The 21,494-nt window shown below is 36.3% G+C and overlaps 3 protein-coding genes across 3 annotated transcripts; 1 reads left to right on the top strand and 2 right to left on the bottom strand.

Moving 5' to 3' along the window:
* Positions 1 to 1,673: 1,673 nt before the first annotated feature.
* Positions 1,674 to 5,313, bottom strand: LOC107840150 (squalene monooxygenase SE1). The gene is made up of 8 exons (XM_016683898.2): positions 4,741 to 5,313; positions 4,551 to 4,662; positions 4,256 to 4,439; positions 3,359 to 3,533; positions 3,049 to 3,267; positions 2,553 to 2,834; positions 2,176 to 2,448; positions 1,674 to 2,047 (listed from the first exon to the last, which is right to left on the bottom strand). The coding sequence occupies exons 1-8, from the start codon at positions 4,966 to 4,968 to the stop codon at positions 1,952 to 1,954; spliced, it is 1,569 nt and encodes a 522-aa protein (XP_016539384.2). The 5' UTR covers positions 4,969 to 5,313; the 3' UTR covers positions 1,674 to 1,951.
* Positions 5,314 to 8,110: 2,797 nt separating this feature from the next.
* On the bottom strand, positions 8,111 to 11,779 carry LOC107840149. Its single transcript, XM_016683897.2, has 4 exons — positions 11,615 to 11,779; positions 10,438 to 10,615; positions 8,854 to 9,115; positions 8,111 to 8,701 (listed from the first exon to the last, which is right to left on the bottom strand). The coding sequence occupies exons 1-4, from the start codon at positions 11,777 to 11,779 to the stop codon at positions 8,356 to 8,358; spliced, it is 951 nt and encodes a 316-aa protein (XP_016539383.2). The 3' UTR covers positions 8,111 to 8,355.
* A 2,226-nt stretch (positions 11,780 to 14,005) lies between these two features.
* Positions 14,006 to 18,063, top strand: LOC107840148. The gene is made up of 9 exons (XM_016683896.2): positions 14,006 to 14,327; positions 15,309 to 15,373; positions 15,583 to 15,644; positions 15,733 to 16,689; positions 16,806 to 16,881; positions 16,986 to 17,102; positions 17,183 to 17,227; positions 17,305 to 17,397; positions 17,517 to 18,063. The coding sequence occupies exons 1-9, from the start codon at positions 14,141 to 14,143 to the stop codon at positions 17,892 to 17,894; spliced, it is 1,980 nt and encodes a 659-aa protein (XP_016539382.2). The 5' UTR covers positions 14,006 to 14,140; the 3' UTR covers positions 17,895 to 18,063.
* Positions 18,064 to 21,494: the final 3,431 nt, after the last annotated feature.

Genomic DNA, 21,494 nt, shown 5'->3' with positions numbered 1-21,494 from the left:
TCTTCATTCAATAACCTATCGAAGTACGACTGCCATCTCTTCTTAATGTGACCATCCTCCACCAATACTTTACCATCCTCCCCCTTAATGCATTTCACCTGGTCGAGGTCATGACCCTTCCTCTCCCTAGCCTTAGCAAGCCTAAACAACCTCTTTTCCCCTCCTTTCTCCTCTAACCCCGCATACAAGCTCTCGAACGCTGCCGTCTTAGCCGCCGTGACTGCTAACGTAGCCTCCTTCCTAACTATCTTGTACTCCTCCCTATTAGCCCGCTTCTCATCTTCATCTCTACTCTCACCCAACTTAGCATACACCCCCTTCTTAGTCTCCACTTTCTTCCTAACTTCTTCATTCCACCACCAATTCCCCGACGATGGCCGGCACAGCCCCTGGAAATACCCAACACCTTACTAGCAGTCTCCTTGATGCACCTAGCCGCCCTATTCCACGTACCATCCACATCCCCCTGCACTCCCACACCCCCATTCCCGCCACCTTCTCCCCTATCTCCCTCTCATTCACCGACGTAAAGCTGCCCCACTTAATTCTAAGTCTACCCTCCTCACCCCTTCTCTTCTTATCTCTCTTAATACCTAGGTCCATCACCAAGACCTTATGCTGGGTCGAAACATTCTCACTCGGGATGACTGTCAGTCCTTACAAAACACCCTATCCTTTTTCCTAAGCAGCAGAAAGTCAATTTGCGTCTTTGCTATCACGCTTCGAAAGGTGATCGTAGCCTCAAAAAGTTGCAACAGCGCTCTTTCTGAGTTTCGCTGTGTATAATTTCCCGATGGCTAGTGTGGGATATTTGCAACATCGTATGATTTCAAAGTGTAAACTACTGAAAAAGTGAAACTCGTGCAAGCAATATTTGCCCACTAATGTTCAATTTTCATGGAGTGAGATAAATTGCTGTTGATAACAACTTAACATGGTGTTTACAATTAAATGGGTTCTTCTGAAAGATCGAGCCTTTGATCTCATATTGGATCCGAGTTCTGACACGTAATTTCATGGAAACGTGCTTAGATATTTCCACTCATTGACGGCCACCTACTTTAATTGCCAGAGTTCTTTTCCGTTTTCTTTCATGGTTAGGTAAACCTAAGGCTGCATACACATTATCTTTCTGAATTCTACTTGCGGGGTTGCACCGAGTATGTTGCTATGGTGGTGGTTGTTGATATCCAACTGTCTATGGCCTACGGTGGTGGTTGTTGATATCCAACTGTCTATGGCCTATGTTCCTTCGTCCTTTGAACTTATGTATCTCAATATTATGTCAAATATTCTTTTTTTTGTCTCCTCATTTTTCAAAATTGTATAGCATACTGTTTATTGAAACTTAGCTATACGATGGCTCAAAGCATCCGAAAACAAGAATTGTAAAGGTTTCTGAATTTGCAAAGTTCTCGTACAGCAGCATCAAGCATGTCTGGTTTATCTCATTAAAATCTTATGTTCTTCGATACGCTATGTTAGCTTTGCACGGTCATGTCCTTAAATTTAAGATAGGAAGGTTAAAGCCAAAGAATTATCAAATAAAGGAATGTATCGCTACATTTCGACAGTAAATATGCAACTTCTTTTTACCAGGCTCGCGCGGAATAACTATCACATAAAATATTAAGGAAATATATGAAAAAACAAAACAAAAAAAAAAAAACAACTCAAAAAAGAAACTAGTGCAATTTATTTCGTGGTGGGGATCGACATTGATTCTACCACACACAGTATTACTAAAACAATTACAAAGAGAGACTTAAACCTTACCTTCAATCCTAATGCTAGTTGAATAAAATTAGTCAACTGTAACAAGATTAAAAAGTCAACCAAAGAACTTATATAGAGGGGTGGGCTAATTAGAACGAAGGAGACATATATATATGTCCGCAATTTTTAAGTCTTAATTTGATATGGCATATACAACCTCTGGTTTTCAAATTCATTAGTAAGTCGTATGGTGGGGTAGAAGAGTAACTGGAAAGAACATTTGTCTAATTCCTTCTGCTTTAATAATGGGGAGAATCATACCAACTGCAACCTGAAAAATCAAAGAATCAGATCAATCTTAAGTATAAAATAGATGGATAGGATTTCCTGTTCAATGATGGATTAGTGACTGAATACTTTTTCCGTTGCTAAATTAACGTTTGGTTTAGTTATACTTACAAAAAGAAGTTTGGCGACGCGCCAAACAGCCATTGGAGAAGGAAATGGAAATAATGAACGAGCAGCGGCATAGAGTCCCAAAGCAATGAAATGAAAAGCCAAGCTGAGAGGCCTTGGATTTAGGCCAGCAACCATAGCAGCTAGTCCATTTTTAAATATCCCTCCAAGGCTTATATAACCATAACATGCTTCTCTAATCTCTTTTCTTGATGGATCAGAGAGGACTAATTGGTATAATACGTCAGCCACTATGTTAATTGTTGATGCTAGCGGCTACAAATTCAACCACGTACAAAGAAAAAAAAAAACGTTACTCAAACTCACATCCTTAGTAATTAGAAGTAAATTAATTAGTTTTGTTATATATATACACTCACTTTTCTGAGAGTGTAGAAGCGTTGAAGAGAGCTGGAGACGGCATTTGCATCATTAAAGTCAGGCAGAGTTCTAAGAAGATCGCGAAGGACAACTATGTCGGAGAGAGCAACAGTCATTCCTCCACCTGTTATAGGGTGTCTCATGTTAAATGCATCTCCAATGAGTAGACAGCCTGGTTTTGTCTGAGAATTCTCTGCAGGCATGCTTCTGAGTTGCATTCTTCTTATGTTTTCCTTGTCACCTGCTGCTGCTAGGAATGCATCTCTCATTTCGCCAGGCACCTAGCGTACAACAACAAACGAGTATAAAAACCTATTGTTACTAACTGACGTGGCCGGGATAATGTACCAGATGTTCGTAAGGCACACTAGATGCACGTGCAGCGCACATGACATGAACTAGTTTTATTGAATACACTTGTACCTTTTATTAGGATTTGACTTTAGACTACCGATTTTCTTGAGCCACTTAGGTACGATGCAGGAAAATACATACCTGAGGAGCTACGACAGTTTTCAAATAGTTGACCATATCTCCGTTGGCGATGGAAGGAGCTGTTTGATCAGGAATAAGAATCATACAACGTATCTCAGTGCTGCTTATTGGATAAATTGACATTGGTGAGGTGTCTGACATGATAAGAACTGAATGGTTCTCATGTGGGAGATGACAATCTTTTAGAATTAATCCAACAAAACTAGATGAAACATCCACCTACATATATAACAAAACATTTGTTAAATTTTATAGACCACATATATGTATAACTAACTTATAAGATGAAAAGAAGTATGAGAGGGAATACCTTTGAATTGCACAAGGAGCGTCGTAGATTTGAAAAACAACCATCGCAAACAATAGTAAGAGGGGCATAAGCAGTTAGCTGTCCTCCTCCAGTATCTTTTGTCTTGTAGTTTACACCTTTTACACTTCCCCTTTCTTCAATCAAAGATGTTACTGTTCCTTGTTCCAGTCTTACACTACATATATTAACCATAAAATAAAAGAAATATATATGATGTTATGGTCGGATAGAAAATAAGCAAAGCACAAGCAAAAGAAAAAACAAGAACACACATATTTACGTGGAAATCCTCGTGGGAAAAACCACGGGCAGAGGCAGAGGAATTATATTCACTATAATGGAGAGAGAGTACAATGTTGGAGACGATTTTCGTGTGTATAAGAATGACCCGAAACAGCCCACTAAATCACACTTATATAATACGTACATACAAATAGGTTTTAGGCCCAAAAACATAAAGGTCCATACATTGAAAATCACAAATATGGGTCGCACCGCGAAACTTTCAGGGCCGGATCAACAAAATTCGGGTCACAACTCTTTAACATATGACACAACTAAGGAGTTGGTTAAATTGCTTAAAAGATGATCAGCAATTCAAAAATATCATTCAAATGGTCATACCATGCAATAAGAAAAGCATACCTTCAAAAGAGTACTTCCTTTGCAACCTCAAAATTATAATTTTCGTCAAAGAAATTTATGGTCAACATCATTGTTTTAATCCTCGATAGTTAAATTTGATTGGTTGAAATATAGTGTAACAAAAGATGCAATTTATAAACGATGTTTTCATGTACATATTTGTTTACTCAATTCACCTCACAAGTACTGCTTAAGAAAAATCTTATGTGCGATATGTGTTTACATGGGATGGGCAATTGACAACTTACGTACTTTGGAAGGGTGACAAGTTTCTGTCTCATCTTTTGGATGAAACGTCCATTGTGGAAACATCTTGCAGACACACCTGCATCTGCATGAAACTTCTCTAATGGATATGACAACATAATATGCTTTCCCTCCTCGTTGTAAAGAGTTTGTCCAACTACTCTTTGAGCATCTATATCTTTCAAACAATCTGCATGTTCAAAATCAACATATAAATATCAATCTATACATCTATACAATATATTTTTCGATGAATGGAGTTCGGTTTGAGTAATGTATATCGAGATCTGCTTATATGCACCTTGAAGGCCTAAGTCAAGTAATTTGAGATAGCCACCAGGCTGTAGAAGTTCACCAACCATTCTATCTGGTTCACTCAAGTCCCTCTCTATCACGTGAACTCGTCGCCCATCCTGCAAATTACATCACATAAACATTTACATGACCAGAAGGATTTATGTTACTCAAGCATATTTTTTTTATGGACGAACCTTGGCAAGAGTGCAGGCTAAAGCAGCACCAGCAACACCAGCACCAACAATGATAACATCTGTTTTCCCTTCATCATCTAAACATTCATTATCAATTGCTACTCCTAAATTATTTGAAGTTTTGTTGCTCTTCATTATAATTGTCTTCCTAATGAGATTATACAACAAAAACAGTCCAAAAAACAAAGTGATTAGAGTAGAAAACAGATATTCATGAAAAATCACCATCTTTCTTCTTCCTTCTAGCTTATTAATCAACAAAATTATAGTACTATACTCTCTTATTAATTAATTAATTAATTAATAGAGAGAAGTAGAGGTTGTTTATTTTTTGTTTCGTATATCTCCAAAGAAAATGGCTCCTTTTATAGAAAAGGAACAGTAAGTCGATACCGAAGTGCATGGACTTTAGGGCGTGTTCGGTACGAAGAAAAATCTTTTCTAGGAAGTTTAATTTAGAGAGATTTTTCTTTGTTCGATATATAAGTAAAGAATGTTATCTTAAAGATATTTGTATGTAATCTAGACAAACACATACTCGATCACTACTAAAAATTCACTATTTTTCCCATTGAAAGATGTTCAGTGGGTATTCCTATAGATATAGATATTTTGATAGAGGGAAAAGAAAAAATAGTAGTGTTTTCATAAGGAAAAAATAGGAATCTTGTCTCAACTCTCAATGACTAATGAGAATCTGTTACGCACCGTGTGTTTTCCTAGTGAGCTGGTTCGATGAGAAATGAACAAGAAATTCATGTTTAATAATATAAACTCTCTATTAATTAATTCGTGATGGAAAAAATCTTTATTTCATGTAATGATGAGAGAAGTCCTGAGTTAAGTGTGAAAGAAAAAATCTTTATTTGTGTAGTGTGAAAGAAAAAAGCTTTATTCCTTGCAGTGAGAGAACTCCTAAGTCAAAGTGTGAAAATTATTATTTTTAAACTCTTAAGAGTGCTACAACGAAGTACTAACTGAATTTTATCTTTATCAAAATCTCCTGCAAATAATAAATTTAAATTATGATTGCGAAAATTGATCAAGTTGAGTCGCACCGAATTGATAATTGTAGAGTAATTAATACTCAAATTAGACGGCCAAACCTATCCTACCCCTTTCGAAACTCAAGTCATTACAAAATTGGAAAATTTCAGTCAACCACGTATTTTGTTGGGTTCGAAATCGAGAGGGCGTCGTGCAGAAGCTATTAGTTGTTGCAAACTATCGATGTGATAATTCAGAAGATAAAGAAAAATATGCTAAAAAACATATTATTGATAAAATTTGATCAAGCGACCTACATATTGAAAACTAATATTGAAAATCCTTTTCAAGTTTGAATTTGTTCATTTGGAATCTGAGTTCTTCTACTTCATATTTATTTAATATGAATATTTTCCCTCTCTTTTTTTTATATCATTCCTTAAGTCCCATAGGTTTGATCCTGTAGAATTACATAAAATCTATTGGGAGAAATCTCCCCCTAAACAAAGACTCTTTAATGACTACATTGTGGATGCTATTGTGTTATGGTATGAGAAGAGGATCTTCTATTTAATTATAGAGTTTCAAAACCTTTCCTCCAAGAAAGGGGTTAGCCAGATATGAAAAAGTTTTATATTTTCCTTTTAGGAATAGTAAAAATATTTATGGTTACTTTTATTTTGTTTACAAGAAAAAGTAAAACTTAATTTTGGTAAAAAAATTAGGCAAAAACTCTTAACATGTATTTCCTTCGTTCATTTTTACTTATCCAGACTAATAATAATGGTCTAACTTTACTTGTTAAGTTGCAAAATCAGAAGACAATTTATCATTTTTGTCTATTTTATCCTTGTTAAATCACTACCCAATGTATTTTTTGATGTACTGAATTTATTGTTTTCAAATTAAAGATTGATATATATACTCTCTCTCTATATATATTATTAGTTTTTAGGGATGGCGCTAAGTCAAATATGAATAAGTAAAAATGAACGAAGAAATACCTTTTTGTCTTCTTTCTTTTCCCTTTATATTATGTGATATTTGAGTCAAATCCGATCCAACATCAAAACTTAGAACAGCCGCCTATTTTCTATCTAGACACGAACATGCATGAACGTAATCAATCTAAATCAACTCATAATTATTTTACGTATACAATTCGTCAATCAATTTTAAATAACTTACGTATACAAAAATTGTAATGATACTTGCTAATAGATGACTTACCGGAATATTGATATTTTCTAGATCTCAAAAGTTATAATGATGCTAATAGTGCTTGCTCATGGACATCTATAGTGTATGCCTAACATTGAGTAAATGATGAATTGGAATGGATTTGACTCTGATATCATGATTAAAAAAAAAACAAATTTTGAGCTTAATTCAACATCAAAAGCTAGCTAAATTGGTGATAGCTTACTGCTATATAAGGAGACCAAATTCTCATCTCCACGCAATATCAGGACCGAACATCTGAAGTGTGAAGATTATAAAATGAAGTTCCGATATTGGATAAACAATAAATTAGAATGGCCTAACTCTGAATTTGGAATGCCAAATATAGGCTCTAAATAACTACTTAGCTTCCAAGCTATCTGAGCAAGCTAGCTACATCTTATTAATACCAATGGCAACTAAGGGTGCGCTTGGTAGGAAGGAAAATACATGAAAAATGTTTTCTTGGATTTTTTTAAAAGCGAATTTATACCACTAGATAGTATGTCTAGTGGTCATTTATTAATTATAAAAATTAAACCTCAAAGGGAAAAGTAAAAAAACAAGGGGTAGACCTTGTCTTACCATTCCTAACGAGGTAACAAATAAATAGGGTTCTTAATGCTCATGGAGCAGTGACACTAGTGTGAAAAGTGATTGTGGAACTAATGGGGGTTGTGGTGGAATGATGAGTAGTTCTTCATTCTTAACTAGAAGTTTTGGATTTGAATCTTGCCGAACACCAAGACTTCCCGGGCTTTAATTAGTTTGTGGTAAATTCTGAGGTGCAAACTAAAAGCATTAGATCATCAAAACATACTTGTTGGCTGTTGCGGTTTGAACATAACAAACTAATCCAATCCTGTTGAGACCTTGTAAATCTGTCTTCCTCTCTTGTTAAGTACAGCTGAAGGACAATCCAAAATAATCCAAAACCCATCACTAGTATTCATTTATTTCTTTGACATGAACAATGCCCAGGTAAAGCTGAAAACATACATTGGTGTCAAAAAGGAAGACAATTTGAGCACACCATATCTACAGATATAGTTAGGTCTGCTCCAACCTTAGTTAAACTAGAAGAGACAGGCAAGTTGAGGTCAGATCAACTAGGTGTCCAGCCATTCTTACAAGATGCAATAAAAGAGTTATACTAAGACTGTTTCTTGAACAAACTTAAATTGATTTCTGTTGATGGGAGTGAGAAATGGAAGGTCATCTTTACAGGAGAAACGTGCAAAATATACAACAGGTACACAACAAATGGAACTTAAGCAAAGCAGGACTAAGAGTTGCCGTTTAACATCTGCGTGAACCTATAAATTAAAAAAGACCGAACAAGTTGTCATATAAGGGTACACTATTTTTATTTTTTTTTTGATAAGGAAAGGGTACACCGTACACTATTTATCTGTGGCGTTTGATTCTTTGCTCCTCTCTTCTCCTCCTTTTACCCTCCTTGTCTTTGGACTTCTTTTTTGATCTATGTTTCCTACAATGGTCATGGTGCTTACTGGATTTAGCCTTCTTTGGGATCTTCATCTTATCATCTGACAAAGATTCATTTTCTGAAGAACCAGTGGAATTCAGCCAGTCAGGTTTCTCTGGACCAATTACGGCATGATATCTGCCTACTTTGTTTAGTTTCATATCAGGACTTGCCGACTCTTTTTCTCTGGGATCCGGACTAGAAGGAAGGTAAGGACCAGCTTCATCCATCCTTGACCCAACAGTTCCCCTGCCCCGCTTGACCCTGCCAATAACAAGATGTTCAATTAGCCAGTTAAGGCACATTTGAGTTTTGACACCCTAAAGACAAGGAAGTGAAAGCTTAAGACTCGTCAGATTTCCTCCATCACTTTCTTTTGTCGTTGCACAAATAGATGTTTTGAAAGAAAGACTAACCTAGAATGTAAAAATTCCTCAATTTCAGCATCTCCCAAGCCTTCTTCTTCACCTGAATAAGAATCTTGTATCTCCCTTTTCTTCGATCTACTTGTGCCTGAATCAGTATCACATCTCTCACGTGACCTCCTTTCCGTGACACTAAAACTAAGACACGTTGTATCACTGTTCTTATCTGCTGACTTCCGGTTGAGCCTGTTTTCAAGCTCCAGCTCTTTCTGCCTTAACTTCCACATTTCATTCACTTCAACAGCCCGGTTAGCTGCAATTGGTAAAATTTCAGATCACAAAAGATGCAACTAGAGTACTAATATATTAAACCTGCCCATTATATGTGCAGACTAAATTTTACCCTTCGAATAATCTATTTTTGAACATTTTCAGACTGAAAACCATAGTGTTCATGTAGGTTCTTCACAAGTCAGGTTCTACACAACCAACTAATGCAGCAAAAAAAAAAAAATCATACAAAAACCAAAATTGCAAAGAAACAAATAATCATATGCATGAAGTAGTTCTTATATTATCTTTTACACAACTTGAATGTATGTGCTAGGTGCTTATGTAATCACTTGATTTCGTAATACTCTTGCAGGAGATACCTTTTCTTTAAGATGGGTAAAGGATTTCATATATACAGTGTGCACAAAGAAAACCAAAAATTTACAAGAAAACTCATTTCCTTCACATTACTGTAGGAAGCTGCGAAATTCTGACATAACATCCACTGTTTTTTTAATAAGGTTAAATTTATTGAACAAGGTACCAAGAAGGTATAGAAAAGTATAAATTAAGACATGCGGAACAGCTGTTACAATCAACTCGGCATATCCAAATACTGAAATAAGCTTGCACCTACGCTTTCCTTGCAACAAAATAATAATTTTGTAGAAATCTATTCAAAACATATTTGGTTTATTTCCTTCCATATCATCCACCAAATGCAAGCCATAACCGTATCCCCGATCCTCCTCTTATGTTCCCAACTTCTTTGCCTATCAAGCATTAAAGAAGCTACCTAATAGTGCTAGGCTGCTAGCCATAACCCAACTGATTTAGAAAATATTGAAGAATGAATTCCAGAAGTGATATGTGAAGCTATAATGTAAAATAAATGCCAAGCATCATCCGCTTGCGGAAGATACTAATGACACAGTAATTCCTGTATGCACACAGTGGAAAAGAAACTCTTTCAACAGACCGCCCTTTACTCCTCTACGTGGTCTTTTCCCTAATTAATAGGAGGCCTCCTATTTCTTCTTCTATTTCCTTCACTGACTGATTCTTTCGTAACTAGTCTTATAATGCTCTTGACGTTAGCTTATGGACTACCAACTGCAAAGCCACAACAGATCATACTCTAAGCTTCCATACTTAGTTTTGACTTAAAAATCTTTTGCACAAGTCAGCTATTCTATGCTTTCGTATTTCTTGTCAATTCACTCTAAATTTATTCAGCGATAAGCTGGCAGCATGTAGCACCAAATTTCTAACTAGAGAAAGTTAAAGCAGCTGGAAAATAAGAAATAATGGATAAAGATAACAAAAAGCTAGAATTAGATAGGAAATAGAAGTGATGCTTGCCTTGTTGTACTCCAAGAACAGTTGCTGTTAAGAACCGTGAATTTGGTCTCCCCCTGACATTAGGCCGATGAAGATAAGAAAGCGCACCCTCTGACTCTGCTTGTCGCCGCAATTCTGCAGCCTCTTTCAAAAGAATTGACGCAATTCTATTTTCTGTCTCCAAATCCATAATCCGACCCTACAACATTATACAAGAGACATGGTTACTATGAAACACCTCAAATGGTCCATAAAGAAGTCTTGCAAGCAGAAACAGCATTTAAGCAGCTCTGACTGCATATATACCAAATCTGAGAAGAATCTTGTAAATATGTATATATTTAAAATGATGCGGTCATTGCCAATTATGTCCAAGATTTGTCCGTCTGTACGTGACATATAAAATTAGAGGACTCCATAACCTTAGGTTGTCTGAAATACAACATACAACAACAACAACAAAACCAGTGTATTCCCACAGCGTGGGGTCTGGGGAGGGTAAGATGTACGCAGTCCATAGACCCCCGGCTCTGAAATACAACATAAATGCTTTAAATATGCAAACCCGTAAATTGCCCAATAAAAGCGGCTTATTCTCTTCATAGATAACAATCAAATCAATCAAAAATACTCCATTCCTAACACTAGTTGGGTTTGACTATATGAATCCTTTATAGCAATTCTGCAATTCAGGCAGATTCACTCCAGTACTCAAAAATTTGTCTTTGAGATAAACTAGGATTCCTACAACTAGAGGTATCTTGCATCTATAGGTTCCAAAATAGCTATCAACGAGCTAAACAACCCAAAACCCGAATCAAGAATAGATAAAAATGGAATCGTTACACAACGGTTGCACAAAAATTATCAAGTTTTGCAGTAAAACCAACCCATTACAAATATTATATTGAATTCCTAAAAGATAATTTTTTAAATTTATTTTATAAGTAAATGGAATTCATAAAATACTTGAAATTTGAGACTTACATCAATCATAATATCCTGGCAATAGAAAACACAATTTTCAAAATTCCTCAATTTTCTTTTTTCTTAATGATAAGAATGGCAGTCTGATGGTCTGACTTGTTTGTGCAGTGAGATTAGACACAAATCATTGTATAAAATTCAAGATTAAGCGATCAAACATGCAAAAAATGAATGAAAAAGAAAACCGGATTGGGGTTTTAGTTCAACTTACAAGTTGAGTTCGCAGGAGAAAGATCGCCGGAGAGAGAGATGGAAAATCGGAGAAGAAAAGAGAGTGCCCTAATTTCAGAAATCGGGGCACAGAAATTATTTGGGTGCTCTGCTCTCTATTTTGGGCCTCTCTGTGTTTTAAATCCATTGGGCCTTCTGCTTTCATTCGACGCTAATAGTACTGATGAGCAACAAAGCAAAAATAAGTTTTTGCACGGACGTCCCTGTATTACGTTGGTCTTTTGTTTTTGTTCCTCGAATTTGTCATCTTTAATTTTTTCCTTTATGCTTATTCAATGAAAATTTGTTAGCCCTAAGTACCTTTAATTATGATCTAAAGAATGTTTGTCATGAGACAAAAGTTTTGTAGCATTTGATTCACAAGGAAGACTTTTAGAGAATTTTCGCCTTGGAACATACAATGTTTGCAGCTGAATTTATGTTTCGTGGTATAACTTGTGTCACTGAATTTATGTCTTGGGACATGACTTATACCTTGAGCTTAATTTCTTTTGCCTTCCAAGCTTAACTTTTTGTGTTAGCGCACTTATGCCTTGAAGCGTAAGTTGTGTTTGGATACTCCTCGTTTCATTTTATTACTCATATTGACTTGACACTCTTTTTAAGAAAACATTTATTAAGGGTTCATTATATTAAACTAATCTTATAAATTGTGATTTGAAAAGCAGGTATTCTACGGAAGTTGAGGTGCGCACAAACTGATGCGGACATTATGATTATAAAAAAAAATATGATTTGAAAATCTAAATTTGAGTACAAATTCTTTATATTGTCACTTAATTCCTTCATTTCCTTAATAAGTCCTCTTTAACCTTTTTATTTGTTCCTAAACAAGTGATCTATGATCCTTTAGATAATCAAGAAGACATTAAACATCATTCTTCTAATTTTATCCTTTTTAAATAAAGATGATTTTACAAACCAAGAAACTACTAAAGAGTTACTCCATCAATCCAACAATATTCATCCATTATGACTCGACACATACACTAAGAAACATTAAATAATAGGGATAATTTTTTGTATTATCTTTTAAATGTAATAAATTTATTGCTTTGAAAAAATTTATTGCATAATGAATAATATCTAATAGCAATGGTAGAATGAATATAAATGATAAGTTATTTATTGATTTTTTAAATTGGATAAATATTATTGGACAACTATATACATTTTTTTCAAGATATTTATATAAAGTAAATTAATAAAAATAGTTATTTTCTTCTAAAAATTGTACTACCTCTGTCTCATTTTATGTGTCGCCAAGTGATGACTTTGTAAAGTTCACAAAATAGCCCCTCTTAAAACAACAACAACAACAACAACAACATCAAACCCAGTGTATTCCCACACAATGGGGGTTGGGGAAGGTAAAATGTACGCAGTCCATACCACTATCTCCGGAGAGGTAGCAAGACTGTTTTCGATAGACCCCCGGCTCAGGACATAGAATAATAAGCAAATTCATAATACAGCACGAAATGAAATAAGTTGGCACAATATAGAAGAGACACTCACATAGTAATACCTTGTACTAACAAATCAAAGGCACTCCCACCCACATACCCTCACCTCAAAAGCTCTCCTAGCTACTGACTGCGGCCTACCCACAGGCACTAACCTTCTACCCTTATCCACATCCTTCAAACCTTTCTATCTAGGGTCATGTCCTCAATAAGTTGTAACTGCTCCATGTCACGTCTAATCACCCCCTCCAATATTTCTTCGGCATACTTCTACCCCGCCTGAAACCATCCAAAGCCAGTCTCTCGCACCTACGAAATGGAGCATCTGTGCCCCTCCTCCTAATATGTCCGAACCATTGCAACCGAACTTCTCGCATCTTGTCCTCTACCGAAGCCACTCCAACCTTCTCCCGGATAGTCTCATTCCTAACCCTATAAACCCACATATTCAACGCAATATCCGCATTTTCGTCACCTTCAATTTTTGGATATGAGCGTTCTTCACTGGTCAATACTCCGCTCCATACAGCATGGCCGGACGGACTGCCACTCTGTAAAATTTTTCTTTAAGTTTGAGCGGCACCTTCTTAAAACTATTTTAATATTTACTTTTTAATTATCTTTTTTTAATAATTGAGACCCATTAAGAATAAAATAAAAATAATACTATTAAATAATAATCAAATAAGAAAAAGTGTCATTGTTTTTTGGACGATAAAAAAGGAAATGGGGACACGTGAATGGATGGAGTAATAAACTTGTCTTGATAATGAAACAACGTGAGTATCTGGATACAAGTTACAAATGTTGCCCTGGATGTTGTTGAAATAACAAAAGTGCCACTTTGTAACGGCTAGTTACAGACATGTCCAGTTCAGTTATTTAAAACTCAATCCGCCTTTCTCGCTTGTCATAGAAAAAACACCAACAAAAGCCACACTGTTTCTTGCCTTTCTCTCTCTCTCTCTCTCTCTCTCTCTCACACACACACACACACACACACACAAACACAAATCACTGTGTTGAAGACGCTCCAGTTAATGGCAGACGAGGAGAAGCATCACCCCGAAATCGGGCCCCAGATGGACGTAGACGAAGGAGGGGATGACCAAGACGAAGAAGACGATGAAGTTTTCTACGAGGGAATCGAAGCCCCAAAGTTCGTCGACTTCTCCACTCCTGACCACTACCGCCCCGATGATCGTTACTGGTTCTGTCTCCGTGTTGGTATGTAAACCTTAATTGAACTCTCTCTCTCTCTCTCTCTCTCTCACTCTTATCTGTTTTTACTTAAATGATTTTGACTGATAGTTTTGAGTTCTCTTTAATATGTGCTGCAATTCAGCTTCATTGTTTCTTTAGATATCAGTAGATCTGATTCTTGTCCTGATTTTGACTGCAATTGATAATCCGATTTGAATATTTGGACTCTTCTTCTGTCTTAGATGATTTATTTAACCTAGGTCTAGTTTTACCTACGTAGCAGGACCTCAATGCGCGATTACACTAGGTATGTTGTTGTTGTGGTTTTACCCGTGAAAGTCAAATGTAAGGAAGGAATTTTGATGATCTAACTAGTCAGCCTTCACGTATATTATAGTACAAGTTAGTGGAGATGGTGAGTAGGATTTTGGATACTAAGTTAGTTGATGCAGACTATAGCACCACACCCTATATTGTTAAAATTTTCAAACTGTAAGGACCTAAGTGGAGCTAAAGGTGGATCCACAATCCGCACAAACTGACAAAAATGTGTTATTCCAAACTTAAAAATCCTAATTTTTAGTGGCAGTGAGGAGTGAGGGGGAGGGGAATGGGGGTTTTGAGTTGATGATTTGGGTAACTTATTGGTTTTTGGGTAGTGGTAGTAGTAGTAGTACTGCCCAGGTAGTTTTTTGTCTTTGATTTATTTAGTATATGTTGTTTCTTGTACTTCAGTTATTGTAGTACTTTGCTTTGTTATTCTTTCACTTCTGCTACTTGTTTTTCTGAACTGCATTGGACTGTTTTTCCTTGAACCGAGTGTCTACTGAAAACAGCCTCACTACGTTAAGTTCGCCTGCTTCCACTCTACCCCCAGACTACACTGGGTAATATTGTTGTTGTTGTTGTTATCAGTTGTTGGGTGGAAAGATGCCAGATTAACAATTTGTAGAACTTTTTAGCTGTTGGAACTCCAAAAGTGTATGATTTCTGTTCTGTTTTCAGGCTGCGACCAAAAACACGAAGAAGAAATGGACTCTGAGAAAATCTACAAGGATTTTGTTCTCCGAGTAAGTTCCTGGTTTGCAATTTTTCCCTCTGGATATAATGACTAACAGGAGCTTAAATTTAAAGGAGCTATAGCTATATGGACAATAAAGAATTCATGTAGCCAACCCCAATTTGCTTGAGATTTAAGCATAGAAGTCGTAGTAATATAGTGATGATCTCATTGATATTTCTGAATTCTAAATTCTAATGTTGTTTTCTTTATAATCAGGTAATGGCTGCTAGAAGCCCCAATGTGAGACTTCAGAAAGCACTAAGCAGACATGCTGCAGGGTATAATATATCAAATACTAATAAAGTTAATGTTTCTCTCATTGTTTCCCTACTTCACAGTTGACATCAGTTTACTTTTATATTTCAGCAAGAACATAAAGTGCCCACTAACAGTGCCAGCAAAAGCTTCAAAGTCTAGACTCTCAAAGTTAGCTGCTGTTTCAAACATTTCTCGTAAACTGATTGAAGACAAAGAGAAGGTCAGCTATCCATCAAAGCCCACTTCAACTCCTAAAATCAGAGGAAAGCAAGTTGCTTCCAAGTATCTTACTACCCCTAGGAACAAAAAGTGTATCCCAAATCCAAATTCCTTTCGTAGTGTGCAAAATCCAAAACCTGCAGCACTTGCTGTTCCAAAGAATAGAACTATAGCAAAGGCTTTGGTCTTCCAATCCCCAAAGAAAGCCATCAGTTTGAAGAAATCAGTGGAAACTCCCTTAACCAAATTATGTCAAGGAATCAAGAAGCTAGAGATAACAGATCAAAAGAAGCGTCTACTAGATTACTCCGGAAAATCAAAGGATACGAAACCTAATCACAGAGATCCTTCGAGGAACAGAAATTCTCAGAAGGACAAAAACAAGACCCACAAGAATAGCGGAAAGTCTCAAACTCGAATACCAAGGGAAGCCAGACCTGTGCACTCAACTAACATTCAGAGCCAATCTAAATTGGAAAAGAAGTGCCACTCCAAGAACATGGCAGAAAATGAATGCAGCAAGGCAGAGGTTGATTTAACATTGAGAGACAGTAACAAAGACAACCATAATGATTCTACACAGCCAGAAGCTAATGTATGCACAGCAGATGCCATGACAGATGAATTGAACTGCGATGCTGATCAGAAAGATTTGGTGGGAAATGACCTTCCACAAAGACAATTACCAAGAGGAGGGGATCATGATAGTACTGTTGGAAATGGCACTGAATTGAACTCTATGGACCATTCTATTTGTTTCCAGACTGCAGAAGGGGCAGGACATCACCATAATGAAGGCGTGGACAGTGATGACAAAGAGAATGTTTCCGTCCCTTATGAGAACAGGTCTAGAATCAGCTTGCTTTTCTTGACATGTTTTAATACACAATCTCATCAAAATATCTTTTACACAACTATTTGTCACATTGGTGCTTATGTGTGTGTGTCAAATTTGATTGCAGAAGTCTCACCAACAATATAAATCAGGCTGGACAAATAGTTCTTGGTGTGCAGAAGATGCCAAAAGTCATTAAGACGGTATTTTCTTTTCTACCTTTACTTTCAGCTTTTCAGCCTTCAAATGAGATAATTTTGATGAATGCAATGTGTTGACCACTGTGTAATGTTATTGATTCTTATAGATTGCTCAACCAGCGGCCAAGAATCTTAACCCTCTTTCCACAAATGCTGGTGCTTCAGGGATGAAGCCCAAGAAGCCAAAGCCTACAAATCCTAAACCTTTCAGGCTAAGAACTGATGTAGGCAATTCTATCCTCTATTCTATTTGATTTAATGGTAAGTATTCTTAAATGCTTATGACTGAGCAAAGGATTTTCAGGAAAGGGGAATTCTAAGGGAAGCTGATCTACAGAGAAAAAAACAGGTGGGTTATATTCAAGTAATCTTTTCGAATTCTGTCACCATGGTAAACTAAATCTTCTTTTGAATGTGGGTATTTAGGGCAATGTTGAAGATCCTGACACTGAAAATAGATGCTCTGAAGATAATCCTGAAGGCAATGAGAGAGATTCAAAGGGCTTGCGAAATGTTTTTGTAAGTCTTCAAGTATCTAGAGGGTTTCTTTATTTTGTTAGTATGTTTTTTTACCAGAATCAGTTGGTTATTGAGAGGTAGGAAGATTTCTGAACCTTGTCATATATAATGATTTGCAGACTGAGAGTGGGATAAAAATCAAGACTTCAGACGGGAAAGTGAGATTGAGGAAATCCAGTATAACACCAGAGAGATCTAATGTTGCACAAGCCAAAACTACCAACTTAAGAAATACTAAATCTCCCATGGGTTCATGTTTGAGACAAGGGCAACTCATGGTAATACAAGAAGCATCAGCTGATATTTCCAAGCCAAATAAAGTAGGGAAGCTTCATGAAAACGGTTCAGCAGCCCTTCCCCGAGCTAAAGCATTGACGCCTTCCAGAGTGTTATCTCGTGAAAGAAGGCCTCTGACAATCCCAAAGGAGCCACACTTCCACAGCACTCACCGGCCCAAAAGTTGCACAAGAAACTTGGCGGAACAAGTGCCCTTGTAAAGGATTCAATTAATTTTTTGAGTTGTGTGTATGTACTTCAAATGGTTCATTTGAGAAAAACATTAAGTTTTGAGCTGTGTAATGCACAAAAGTTGCAGAAGAAACTTAGCATAACAAGCCCCTTGTAATATTCAAAGTTAATTGAATTGATTCTTGAGTTGTGTATGTACTTCAAATGACTCATTTGAGTCAAACCTAAAAAAATTTCGACATTCTCTAACATTTCGTCGCCTATCTCACTGAAAATGTGAGGACACGACAGCATCAGATATATTCTATATATATATATATATATAATATACTTTAATTTCAAGTTAGTGGTGCCAATCTTTAGATAATCTTGTGGTGCCAATCTTTAGCTGCACACATTTTCAACTAACCCTGGAGAAAATAAATGTTTTTTGTTTAGGTACCAGAACTTTTGTTCACCCTGATAAATATGTATTCTCTACTAAGAAATACAACTTGGAACTCTGAAAATACCTGCAACTGAATCATTAACCCTCATAACATTATTTACTTTCTGAGGCTTCAATAATCATAATGGTTGCATATGGAGATGGGGAGTCAAGCATAGAAATGGTCAACTCAACTCAACTACTATTTTATTTAGTCATAAAAACTCTAACACAAACTTGTATCCCAAGAGGTCAACTACCTTGGAGGCTACGGTTTCTGGTGCTTCTTTTAATATTTAAGAAAAACAGCAGGAACATGGCGGCAAGCTAATATTAAAAAGGTGCATACTAGAAGTTCCAGAATAAACCTCTCTTCATCCATTCTCTTAACATGGGTCATCAAAAAAAGGAGGAGAAGCTTGACAAACCTCAAGAAAAGGCTAAAAGTTTTGTAGAGCCATGGCCAAATCTCCCTCAACAGCTCCTCAACTTTATCGGAAGGCAACAGCCCAATGAAACCGGCCATCTAATGCAAAACATCAGCTTCTTTGGTGTTACTAAATCATGGAGAGCAGCACCTAAGCAATGTAGTGCCAACACACGATTTCCCTGGCTTGAAATTGCCGACAAAGATTACTACCAGTACTCCAAGACTCAAGAGCATACCCTCAACATCCCACTTAGACCAGGTGAATATTGGTGGTTCAGTAGAAGGCCATGGGATGCTCCTTGGACGCATTTCCATGGATGTTCACACGGGTTGATTGTCGCTGGAGGGAAGGATCCTGCAGAGTACTGTCTCTTGATTCCTACAGAAGGAAACTGCAGTTATTGGACAATTCCGTTCAAGTTTGCAACTCTCTCTTCAAAGCCTTACAACAATTACAAGAGCTGGTCTGTGTTGGTGTTAACAGGATGTTCCTATCCACTTTTTGTGGTTTTTCAGCCGGGATATAAATGGATGAAACAAACAAGAAGTCTCGTTGATCCAAATTGTTCAAAAAGACAACTTATGATACTTACTAATGCCGTTGGCTTTGAAGGTAAATTCAGTTTGCTAGGCACTTTAGTGGTAATTGAAGGAATTAAATGCAAGTTTCAAATCACTAAATTAAGCAGAAGCCGAGCTGTTCCATCAGTTTTCTCAAAACACTTCAAAGAGTATCTTCTTGAATCCAATGGAGAGATCTTGTTGATTTTCTTGATATCAGAACAGTCAACTAGGAAGGTGGACAAAGTGGAAGTGTTCAAGCTCCGTATGGATGATCATATATCATGGTTAAAATTGGACAACCTTGGAAATAGAACATTGTTTGCAGGGACTAATTGTTGTATGGTCAGTTAATGCAAGTCAATTGGGCTGCAGAAGCAACTGTGTCTATTTCATTGAGCATGCCACTAATACTTGGCTGTTTTATGATATGGGAAGTGCTACTATTTCGGCCTGTTTTGATGATTATGGTTCTCAAACAAAAAGTCCAGTATGGGAAGAGCCAGTAGTGGAGAACAAATTTCTTGTAAGATGAAAAAGAAAAGTGTTGAATCCAGTTTTAATTTGTGTATGTTGTATTACCAATAATTGCTTGTAACATGAAAAATGTGTCAATATAAATGCCAGCCGAAGGGTAGCATTCAATGATCCAGCTGCAGCCGGATCAACTTGAAGCTCTTCATCTGCCATTATAGCTTACTGAAAGCTCACTAATTGTACCGTTATTATCAATAATACATAAATCGTTCTTAGATAATAGTCATTGCTCACAAACACAATTTCTATTGCCAGTTTAGTCCCCGAAAGCCTTGTGTACCGGTAGTGGTGGAGCTAGGTTTTTCACTAAAGGGTTTACAATATGAATAGTTACACATGTAAAGAAGCCAAGGGATTTAATACCTACGATCAAGATCAGATGTGGGTACCAAGTAAACAGTAGCCTCCAAGGTAGTTGATCTGTTGAAGCACAAGGTTGGTGGTTGTTTCTTTCAATTAAATAGTTAGAGTTGACCATTTAGATGCCTAATTAATTAATTAAGCACCCATATGGGAAGAAAAGAATTGCATTTAATCTTTGTTTTCGTAGTATATCATCTTTGAAAATGAATACTGCTAATCAACATAAGTAGCAAAGGAGTCTGCAAAAAGATTAAACTGTGGAGAAGCACTCCATTCAAGATAAGCTTGTTAGCATTTGCCTTGAATAACGTGATTTTCTACTATAATTAGAATTACTTTTCTTTATCAAAAAAGATTTCCTTATTGGAAAAGACCTTACTATTAGTTTTTTTTGTAGTTATTTCCCTTCTCAAGTCATAACAAAATCCACAATGTAGTCGTTAGCATCACAATGTAGTCGTTATGAGCCCTTTTTTAGGAGGAGATTTTCTTCAAATAATTTTTATATTTTTTATATTAGTTTTTAATATGTAGCTCGCTTGACCAAATCGTATCAATAATATGTTTTCCTTTGTCGTCTAAATTATCACCACAATGATTTACAACTAATAGCTTCCGCTCTCTTGATTTTGAACCCAACAAGTGGTATTAGAGCCTATGGTTTAGTCACGATATGAAGACAGGGTGAAGGCGATTTCAGTTATAGCTGCAAGCAATTTGATGATAACGGAGGTTTTTGTCTAGTTTAAAGCATATTTTCAATCTTTAAAAATAAAATTAAGATATTTTTTAAACCATTTTTAACTCATAATATTTTAAATTTTATTTTTAATCATGACAAATAGCAGTAATGCATATTATATGAAGAAGATCAAAATTGATTTACCGAAAATTCAGACAAGGGGAGATTTATTATAACTTGCCCTAAATTATCACCATGATCGTTTTCGAACCCAACAAAGCTGAAGGTTGACTGTGTAAACTGCAAGTTTAGCATCCTTTGAAGGTGAAGTGTGATTTCATTTAGATGAAAACATTAAAATTAAAATATGTTGGAAGGAATGGACACTCAACCTATAAAAAGAACTCCTTCAAATCACAGTTGTCCACTTCAACTTATTGCATATTTTCATATATCCGACCGACCAATAAAACATAAATGATAAAATTATATTTGAAGAAGTCAACTATCTTATTTCTTGGAGCCAAAGACTAATAAAATAATTAAACTGCTGAGGGAGGGAGGGTTAGTTTATAAAAGCATTATTTGGATCGTCATACAAGCTCAGAGTTAAACTTTGTTCTTATCTA

This window comes from Capsicum annuum, chromosome 8 (genome assembly GCF_002878395.1).
Source record: "Capsicum annuum cultivar UCD-10X-F1 chromosome 8, UCD10Xv1.1, whole genome shotgun sequence".
In the NCBI taxonomy this organism is placed as follows: domain Eukaryota; kingdom Viridiplantae; phylum Streptophyta; class Magnoliopsida; order Solanales; family Solanaceae; genus Capsicum; species Capsicum annuum.
This window is presented reverse-complemented; position numbering and strand designations above follow the sequence as displayed.

Coding starts and splice junctions, on each gene's coding strand:
- LOC107840149 (XM_016683897.2), bottom strand. CDS start 11,779: ATGAAAGCAGAAGGCCCAATGGATTTAAAACACAGAGAGGCCCAAAAT. Junction 10,616..11,614: donor TTCTCCTGCGAACTCAACTT/GTAAGTTGAACT, acceptor ATAATGTTGTAG/GGTCGGATTATGGATTTGGA. Junction 8,702..8,853: donor GAGGAATTTTTACATTCTAG/GTTAGTCTTTCT, acceptor TGTTATTGGCAG/GGTCAAGCGGGGCAGGGGAA.
- LOC107840148 (XM_016683896.2), top strand. CDS start 14,141: ATGGCAGACGAGGAGAAGCATCACCCCGAAATCGGGCCCCAGATGGAC. Junction 15,374..15,582: donor ACAAGGATTTTGTTCTCCGA/GTAAGTTCCTGG, acceptor CTTTATAATCAG/GTAATGGCTGCTAGAAGCCC. Junction 17,398..17,516: donor AGGGCTTGCGAAATGTTTTT/GTAAGTCTTCAA, acceptor AATGATTTGCAG/ACTGAGAGTGGGATAAAAAT.
- LOC107840150 (XM_016683898.2), bottom strand. CDS start 4,968: ATGGTGATTTTTCATGAATATCTGTTTTCTACTCTAATCACTTTGTTT. Junction 4,440..4,550: donor ACTTGACTTAGGCCTTCAAG/GTGCATATAAGC, acceptor TTGAACATGCAG/ATTGTTTGAAAGATATAGAT. Junction 2,835..3,048: donor AAACTGTCGTAGCTCCTCAG/GTATGTATTTTC, acceptor GTTGTACGCTAG/GTGCCTGGCGAAATGAGAGA.